Source organism: Carassius auratus, chromosome 15, assembly GCF_003368295.1.
Source record: "Carassius auratus strain Wakin chromosome 15, ASM336829v1, whole genome shotgun sequence".
Lineage (NCBI taxonomy): Eukaryota > Metazoa > Chordata > Actinopteri > Cypriniformes > Cyprinidae > Carassius > Carassius auratus.
In genome coordinates this window covers 19,858,483-19,868,834 of record NC_039257.1, presented here as the reverse complement: position 1 = coordinate 19,868,834, position 10,352 = coordinate 19,858,483, and the positions used below count along the sequence as shown (strand labels likewise).

At 34.6% G+C, this 10,352-nt stretch overlaps 2 protein-coding genes across 2 annotated transcripts; both read right to left on the bottom strand.

Annotated features, from left to right (window-relative positions):
- Window positions 1–4,422: 4,422 nt before the first annotated feature.
- Window positions 4,423–5,370, bottom strand: LOC113115579 (olfactory receptor 52K2-like). The gene has a single exon (XM_026283153.1). The coding sequence runs from the start codon at window positions 5,368–5,370 to the stop codon at window positions 4,423–4,425; it is 948 nt and encodes a 315-aa protein (XP_026138938.1).
- Window positions 5,371–6,955: 1,585 nt separating this feature from the next.
- On the bottom strand, window positions 6,956–7,912 carry LOC113114611 (olfactory receptor 52N2-like). The gene has a single exon (XM_026281485.1). The coding sequence runs from the start codon at window positions 7,910–7,912 to the stop codon at window positions 6,956–6,958; it is 957 nt and encodes a 318-aa protein (XP_026137270.1).
- Window positions 7,913–10,352: the final 2,440 nt, after the last annotated feature.

Here is a 10,352-nt window from a genome sequence, read left to right as displayed (position 1 = left end):
CAACGAGAGCCCCAGAGCGGTCATGCTTCACGCCGGGGTTAACGACACCACGATGTGGCAGACGGAGACGCTGAAGAGGGACTTCAGGAGCCTGATCAAGATGGTTTGCAGCACGACACCCGTGGTGACAATCATCATGTCAGGACCACTGCCCACGTATCGACGAGGACACGAAAGGTTCCGTAGACTTTTTGCTTTAAATGAATGGTTGTTGTCATGGTGTAAAGAACAGAAACTGCTATTTGTTAATAACTGGAAACTTTTCTGGGAGTGTCCTAGGCTGTTTCATGCTGATGGCCTGCACCCCAGCAGAGGCGGAGCGGAGCTGCTCTCTGACAACATCTTCAGGACACTTCGCTCCATGTGACTAGGAAGACAATTCTCAAATAACTATTATGATGACTTTTGTTCCACCCGCTTAAATGATAAAAGTACTTGTGCTGTAAAAACGATTAGTGAGGTCAAAATATAAATATAATGTAGGATCTAGAAAAAATCTTATCATGATTAAACCAGAAACATGTAAAGTAAATGAACAAAAATAATTTTTAAAGTTTGGGCTCATAAATATTATATCACTCACACCCAAAGCAGTTATTGTAAATTAAATGATCACAGATAATAGTTTTGATGTACTCTGCTTGACTGAAACTTGGCTAAAACCAAATGATTACACTGTCAGACAATCAAAATAAATCTAATGTATCTCTTGCTCTGGCTACTGTGTATAGACCACCAGGGCTGTATACAGAATTCCTGAAAGAATTTGCAGATTTCCTGTCAGACCTTCTGGTTACAGTTGATAAGGCGCTAATCATGGGAGATTTTACTATTCACGTTGATAATACAAATGATGCATTAGGACCTAATAAACTCTTTTGTCAAGCAAAATGTCACCAGGCCCACTCATCGTTTTAACCAGGCCCACTCATCGTTTTAATCATACACTAGATTAAATTATATCTCATGGAATCGATTTTACTGCTATACATATTGTACCTCAAAATGATGATATTACAGACCATTTCCTTGTATCGTGCATGCTGCATGTCACTGATATTAACTAAATGTCTGAGCGTTACCGTCTGGGCAGAACTATTGTTCCAGTCACCAAAGATAGATTTGCAAATAACCTGCCTTATCTATCTCAACTGCTATTTGTACCCAAAAATACACATGAATTAGACGAAATGACTGACAACATGGGCACTATTTTCTCTAATACATTAGAAGCTGTTGCCCCCATCAAATTTAAAAAGGTTAGAGAAAAACGTACTGTGCCATGGTATAACAGTAATACTCACTCTCTCAAGAAAGTAACTCATAGTCTTGAACGCAAATGGAGAAAAACTAACTTGGAAGTTTTTAGAATTGCATGGAAAAACAGTATGTCCAGCTATAGACAGGCTCTAAAAACTGCTAGGGCAGAGCATATACACAAACTCATTGAAAATAACCAAAACAATCCAAGGTTTTTATTTAGCACAGTGGCTAAATTAACAAATTACCAGACGCCACCTGATTCAAATATTCCACCAACGTTTAATAGTAATGACTTTATGAATTTCTTCACTGATAAAATAGATAACATTAGAAATACAATAGCAAATGTAGATTCTACAGCGTGTAACACTTCAGTTTCATCCATGGCACCCAAAGATAAACTGCAGTACTTTACAACTATAGGACAGGAAGAACTAAAACTTATCAACGTATCTAAACCAACATGTTTATTAGATCCTGTACCCACTAAATTACTGAAAGAGTTGTTACCTGTAGCCGAAGAACCGCTTCTCAATATCATTAACTCGTTGTTATCTTTAGGTCACGTCCCAAAACCATTCAAGCTGGCGGTTATTAAGCCTCTTATTAAGAAACCAAAACTAGATCCTAGTGTACTGGCAAATTATAGGCCTATTTCAAATCTTCCATTTATGTCAAAAATATCTGCTTTGAGGTATAACTGGAAAGCGCTCAGACATTGCAGGACCTCCGCAACGTGGCGACGATGTTCCGCTAGAACATTGTTCGGGAGGCAGACACACTCTTGCAGTTTAAATCTAGATAAAAAGACCCATCTCTTTAACCTGGCTTACACATAACATACTAATATACTTTTAATATCCAAATCCATTAAAGGATTTTTAGGCTGCATTAATTAGGTAAACCGGAACCGGGAACACTTCCCATAACACCCTATGTACTTGCTACATCATTAGAAGAATGGCATCTACGCTAATATTTGTCTGGTAACACTTTAGAATAAGGTTCCATTATTTAATGTTCGTTAACTACTTTCGTTAACATGAACTAAGCAAGAACAATCCTTCTACAGCATTCATAAGTCTTAGTTCATGTTAATTTCAACATTTACTAATGCATTATTTAAATCAAAAGTTGTGCTTGTTAACATTAGTTAATGCACTGTGAATTACCATGAACTAACAATGAATAACTGGGTAACACTCTATAATAACTGCATGCTATTAATTTTTAGTTAAGCATTAGGAAACAGTTAATTCATCATTTATAAAGCATTAATAGACATTTATAAGCAGTTTACAAATACAGATATAAATGCTTTATACCTGATTTAAAAGCATATCTATAATGTATTTAATAATTGTTTTTTTCATACTTTATTAATGATCAATTTGTCATTTCTAAATTAAGTATAGCATTATTTACACACCAGTTATTAAGGAGTTGCCAGTGGTTCATAAGATCACTTAGAAATTGTAAGTAAATGATTAATAAACTATTTAAATGTGCATTCATACATCTTTTTATTCAGACATATAGTAATAGTTACTTATAGTGTTAATAAATGGTTTATTAACATGTATTTCTACTGTAATTCAGGGTTAATTCAGGTAGTTATAAAACATATGTAGTTGTTAGTTAACTATTTTTGTGAGCTCATCTAAAGTGAGGACTATTTATGCCATGTAAAGCTTTTACAAATGAGATTTAAAGGCTGTTAATATTTCTATGTTCTGTATCACTGTGTTGTGTTTGTTTCAGTTTTTTGTTTAGAAGATAACTGAGCCTTTAAATATCCTTTATAAATACTTTACAAGGCATAACTAGTCCTCACTTTAGATGAGCTCACATAAATAGTTAACTGACCACTACTAAATGCTTTATAACTACCTGAATTTACTACGTTTCTTGTGATCTTATGAATCACTGGCAACTCCTAAATAACTGGTTTGTAAATAATGCTATACTTCATTGAGAAATGATAAATTGATCATGAATAAAGTATGAAATTACACACTATAGATATGCTTTTAAATCAAGAGTAAAGCATTTATATCTGTATTTATAAACTGATTATTATTGTCTATTAATGCTTTACAAATTATGAATCATCTGTTTACTAATGCTTAACTAATGATTAATAGCATGCAGTTATTATAAAGTGTTACCAATAACTGTATTTTCATTAACTAACATTAACGAAGATGAATAAATACAATAATAAATGTATTATTCATTGTTTGTTCATGTTAATTAATACATTAACTAACATTAACTAATGGAACCTTATTTCTAAAGTGTTACCATTTGTCTGTTTCTCTCCTATTCCGAGGTCACCGTAGCCACCAGATCCAGTCTGTATCCAGATCAGAGGGTCACTGCAGTCACCCGGATCCAGTACGTATCCAGACCAGATGGTGGATCAGCACCTAGAAAGGACCTCTACTGCCCTGAAAGACAGCGGAGACCAAGACAACTAGAGCCCCAGATACAGTTCCCCTGTAAAGACCTTGTCTCAGAGGACCACCAGGACAAGACCACAGGAAACAGATGATCCTTCTACACAATCTGACTTTGCTGCAGCCTGGAATTGAACTACTGGTTTCGTCTGGTCAGAGGAGAACTGGCCCCCCAACTGAGCCTGGTTTCTCCCAAGGTTTTTTTTTCTCCATTCTGTCATCAAAGTAAGTTTCGGTTCCTTGCCGCTGTCGCCTCTGGCTTGCTTAGTTGGGGTCACTTCATCTACAGCGATATCGTTGACTTGTATTTTGTTTAAAGCGCTATATAAATAAAGGTGACTTGACTTGACTATTTAAAGCCTGAATTTATTTGTCAGTTCCTATCTATACGCATGGTTGTGTTATAGTTTCTCAGTGTTCTTTGGTGTATTTGCTTGTAGATTAAAGACCTAGTTTGTGTAATTATTCATGAGAGTTGTCATTGCAACCATACTTCCTTATTTAGATGTTATTTTGTGTAGTTATGGCATCTCAAATATGAAAAAAAAAATATGTCCATCTGAGTGAAATGGACACTTGACACAATTCACAACTCTTGCAATTTTTATAATTAATCTAAAACTTTAACAAAATAATATATCATTGCTTGAATGCTACAGTTTCAGCATAATATTGTTGAACATATTTCAAACTGATTTGTTTACAAAGGAAAGATCTTTATTTCACTTACAAGCTGAAGAAACTTTTGTCTCATTTCCTTTGTTCTCACTCCATAAACAATTGGGTTAAAACAACTTGGGAAAAGTATGTACATTGTGCTCACAAATACACGACTGTTAGTAGAAAAATTATTTCTTATTCTGTATGACATGAATGCAATCAGGGCAAAACTCAAACCACTTGTCATGACAATGATGTGAGTAATGCAAGTGTTTATGGCCTTCATTTGGCCCTTGCCAGATTTAAAAACAGAGACAAAAATCACAACATAGGAACCAGTAACAAGAATAAAGTCAAAAGTTGGTATCAGTAAAGCTGTCAAAAGTCCTACTAAGTTATTAATAGATATATCTCCACATGCTAGCTGAACCAATGCCATGTGTTCACAAAAACAGTGATCAATAACATTTGTTACACAGAATGTTAGTTTTCCAGCCATAGAGACCATACTGATATTCAGGAGTCCATTTCTGACTAGTGGGACAACAATAAACTTTAGAAAGTTAGGGATTGCCATGTATTTATGATAGTAAAGAGGTTTACATATTGCAAAGTAACGATCCAGTGCCATCCACAAAGGTAAAGTTGACTGAAATGCACCAACATAATGAATGCAAAACATTTGTATCAAACAACCAACTAGGGATATCCCACCCCAGTTGAATAGAAAGCTAACAAGCATGTTGGGTACAAAAACTATAGGTAAGATTAAGTCTACAACAGCCATTAAACCTATTAGTACATACATGGGAGAATGCAGAGACTTCTGACTTATGATTAAATATAAGAGAATAGAATTTGCAGTGATGGACAATAAAAAAATCAGAAAGAAGGGGATAAATAAAAAAGGCCTCCATTCCCCTAGACTGTGGAAACCTTTTAGTTTGAAGTCTGTGAATAAAATATTTTGAGCAGAAAGATTCTTCATGCTGATCAATCCAACACAATAAGTTATACTACAGTATGATGTATTTGACAGTATTAGATAAATAATTCCTTTTTAAATGGCCTCTTTGTTAAACTGTGATGTGAAGCGACTGTGAAGAGACATACAATAATCTATGCTTTTCCAATATGTTGATGGATCGAAATCTGTACAACTTATTTTACTATACTTTGTTTATCTATCATAATCCTTGGTCTTTTAGAGTGAAATGAAAACTTTATACGAATCATGGTCTCTAAATACTCAACGCTGTTTTCCCATGAGCCTGTGCACTATTCCCACAGAGAAACAGAGATCTTCTTCACAATACAGGCCCAAAAAAGATCTTTCTGAATTGATGGTAATGCAAAATTTGCACTGATTTATTTATTATAAAGCAACTTATATATTGGATATATTTCATTAGTACTTTTTTTTTTCATTATGACATCTAATATATGGTTAAAACAAACAAACAAACAAACAAACAAACACCTGACCATTATTCAAATTTAACTGGCCAGGACACTTCATTTAAAAGTGCTCTATATCAAAGCAGTTCACGATACTTCCCCAATGATTTAAATTTTCTTATTTCTAATCAATATGAACAATACTGTACAGCAGTTGTGCCCAACCCTGTTCCTGGAGATCTACATTCCTGCAAAAAGTTCAGCTCAGGTTCAGCTCAAGTTATAACTGAACTCTGCAGGTAGATATATCTCCAGGAACAGGGTTGGGCACCACTGCTGTACAGTATCCTGAACATATTCTGACCTCAAAACAACTCTCAAAAGTATATTTTATAGTGCAAATGATCTGTCTTGTTGGCAAAGGTTAAAGATACAAATTCCGTCTGTTTGAGCCAGACAATAGAAACACTAGAAACCCATTCAATAACAGGAGCAATGATGAGGCCAGAAAGGATAATGGATTTAGGTGTTGACAAGACTGTTCAGATCTTCAGAAGCTACCTTATTTTAATAATTTTGAGAACAACAAATGTATACCCTCATATATAGACAGTATTTTGTAAGATACTTTATGTCGATTTCAATAGGTGGAAGAAACATTTAAAAATTACTTACTCTTCAGACAGTACTGTGTGTTTACAATGTTATGTTAGTAATAGAGTTCCACAAATAAAACTGATGTAGTTATGCCTGAAGCTTTATAGGTCCTTTTATTTCTTATTATATTTTTTTATTAAAATATTTTGTTTGTTGTTTTTTACCCAAAATGAAGGTTTATTCACCATCCGGCCACCCAAGATGTAGATGATTTGGTCAGCTGTTTGAACTCTCATTCTGACGGCACCCATTCATTGCAGAAATGGTGACCATGTTATGTAATGCTAAATCTGTTCTAATACAGAAACAAATCACCTAGATCTTGGATAGTCTAAGGATGAGTACATTTTCAGCGAATTGTATTATTTTAACTATTCATTTAATGGTAATACCCTCATTGTTCCATCCAACTGCTAGTTTAAAGAAAAAAAGAAAAGAAAAAGGGAGGTGTGTTTGTAATGTGTGGACATTTCTTATGTTAAAATGAATTTCAGTGTATTATCATGTTGTTTTTTTTACTAGATATTGTACAATGGAAATACCTTTACATCACTTATAAACTGAATAAATTTTTGTCTTATTTCTTTTGTTCTCACTCCATAAACAATTGGGTTGAAACAACTTGGAAAAAGTAAGTACATTGTGCTCACAAACACACGACTGTTAGTAGAAAAATTGTTTCTTATTCTGTAAGACATGAATGCAATCAGAGCAAAAATCAAACTACCTGATATCACAATTAAGTGAGTAATGCAGGTGTTTATGGCCTTAATTTGGGCCTTACCAGATCTAAACACAGAGGCAAAAATCACAGCATAAGAAGCAGCAATAAGAATACAATCAGCAGTTGGTATCAGGAATGCTGTTGAAAGTCCTACAATGTTATTAATAGTTATATCTCCACATGCTAGCTGAACCAATGCCATGTGCTCACAAAAACAGTGATCAATGAAATTTGTTACACAAAATGTCAGTTTTCCAGCCAGAGAAACCATTGTGACAATTAGTAATCCGTTTCTTATTACTGGCACAACAACAAACTTTACAAAGTTAGGTATTTCCATGTATTTCTGATAGTAAAGAGGTCTGCATATGGCAAAGTAACGATCCAGTGCCATCCACAAAAGCAAAGTAGTTTGGAATGCTCCAACAAAATGAAGGCAAAACATTTGTATCAAACAACCAACTAGGGATATCCCACCCCAGTTGAATAAAAAGCTAAAAAGCATATTGGGTACAAAAAATATAGGCAAGAGCAAGTCTACAACAGCCATCAACCCTATTAGTACATACATAGGAGAATGCAGAGACTTTTGAGATATAATTATGCATATAAGAATAGAATTTGCTGTAAGAGACAATAAAAACATTAGAAAGAAAGGTATAAATAAAAAAGGCCTCCATTCTCCTAGACTGTAGAAACCATTTAATTTGAATTCTGTGAATGAAATATTTTGCACAGAAATATTCTCCATGCTGATCAACCCCTTTACAATGTTCTGATAAGAAAAGATTTAACACCAAAAAGTATGTATTAAATACACTTTGGCTTTAACTTAGTTATACTGTGTTCCTGTGAAGAAAACAAAAAGTCAAGCTGACATTTACAAGTCAGATGTTCAATAAATATATTGTCATATAATCAGCTGAAAATTCAGATTAAATTGCAGTAAACAAGATAACTTTTTTAGGCCTTTCTATCCTCTGGTCTACCTATTACAATGATGAACAGATATCTGTATACTTTCATAATTTCATTAGTTTAATCATTATTTTGTCTTACGTTTTAATGAAGTTAAAGTTTAAAATGAAATTGTGGTCTCTAAATACACCATGCTGTGTTCCCAGAAGTCATTTACCTATTCCCATAGAGGAATAGAGCTGTTTGCACACGTCAGTGATATGTTTTCTAATTTCAGATTTTTAATTTTTTTTTAAATGAGAAACATGTAATAATTGTCAAATATGCAACATATACTTTGAAAAAAAAAATGTATTTAATTTTGTATTGGTGAAGCAATAGCGTGAAAAAAGCATGTTACCAAGGGGTCAAAGTTGTATGATTAGTAGGTCAATGTGGGTCCTTTCTGTGTTGATAGCAAATATGTTCTTAGATTGACTAAATATATTGTTTTGCACATTTTGTACATTTTGCTTATTTTGTTTTCCTAGGTTATGCATTTGCGGCAGGTGTAAAACAACAGCAACAATTATTCTTTGATTACTTGAAAAAGTTGTGAAAAGGCAACTTTTCACAGTAGAATTTGTCTGTTTAAATGTGTATATGGTGATATTCAAGCTGTTCATCCATCTTTTCCGTTTGTTTTATGTAAGGCTGTAGTGGTTCTGTAGCCTATTGCAGTATCTCAGGCTATTGGCAGAGAAACAGTTAATTTGAGCTTTTCTTCTTTCATGTTTCTTTTCATAAATTATAATTATTTGTACAAATACTACTTATCTGGAAGTATTATACATTTTGAATGACAATTAGGAGTCATGGTGATAAACCTTGTGTAGCATTGCCCCATTATGACAGTAGTTAGGGAACTCTTAGAAGTTTGTGACTCATTACTGGACTTTGTTTGGCTAGACCCATCTCAAGAGTCACATTAAGTAGCCAGTAAACACATTAAGTAGCACTCAAGAGGAGCAGTCTTAAGATTAGATTGGACCATAAGGCACCGCTGACATCAACAAGGGTCCAATTATCTTATTTTTGTGTTAATTAGACTCTGACCACTTATTATAACAAGGGATGTCATACCTGTATACTGAAACAAAAACAAAGATTTACATTGCATGACTGGCCGGCTGCTGTTTTTGTTTAATTTTAATTTTATTCCATATCATTCAAAAAACACAACAGGTTTAAAACAATAGCTACTTAACAACACTGAAAATCCTCTTAAGTATGTGTCTATATGTAGCATGACGTTGAGAGGAGAAAATTACCTCTTCATATACAAGACTATGCCACCCTGTTAAACAGTGAACTATTATTATTAATGAATTTAACCACTTACAAAGGGGCCATAGGAGCTAGAGACATGGATACAAAAAATACAAAAGCTTTATTATTTCAGTAATTAAACAGCAGTCTAAAAAACCCAACAACACTTAAAAATTGTGGGACCAGATTAACATACGACATTCACAACAAAGCAAAAGGGAGGCAGAGGCTTAACAATGGCAGGTATTTTGGCTAACAATGGCTATTTTAATGAGCACAAGGCTCCTATATCACTCTTACCACCTGGTGCTAGGGTCTCAACACACGCATACCAATAAGGCCAAGCATGAACACACTGCACTTTGTGACAGAACCTCCACCACCGCACGTGAGGGCCTACTAGCGGCCTGCCCTTAAGCCTCGGCTCCTATAACGAAGGCCAGATTTACCAAAAATGGACTCAACATAAAACAAGGACAATCAATTACAAAACAAATTAAAGCTGCAAGCAGCGATGAACGGGCCCTCACACCGGGGCTCCCCACCAGCGAGTGGCATTAGTAAAAAGGTGAACGGTGAGAAATATGCATTTAAATATAAATATAATTGGAATATGAAGTATATTCCATATATGTTCCAATCTTCCTGTTGCCAGCAGGTGGCGCTATCATTATTATGGAATATTGGCCTTCAGATGTATTCAGGCCAGGACTCTTATCGAACATGTGCAGTTTGGGGAAGATCGAACAATTTATGCCTGAGTTATAACAACTTCTTTTGCTGTGGCGAGATATCAAATTTTGTCATGGCACCACGGACACGCTCTTAACATTGGGCAGGCCTTTAGATTGAACTGACCACAAAAAAGACATTGATGACATAAAATTTCTAGGCGTAGTTTGTTGAAGTGTAAAATTTGTCACTTCCTGTTGCCAATATGACTATAACTGAATATTGGCATGTAG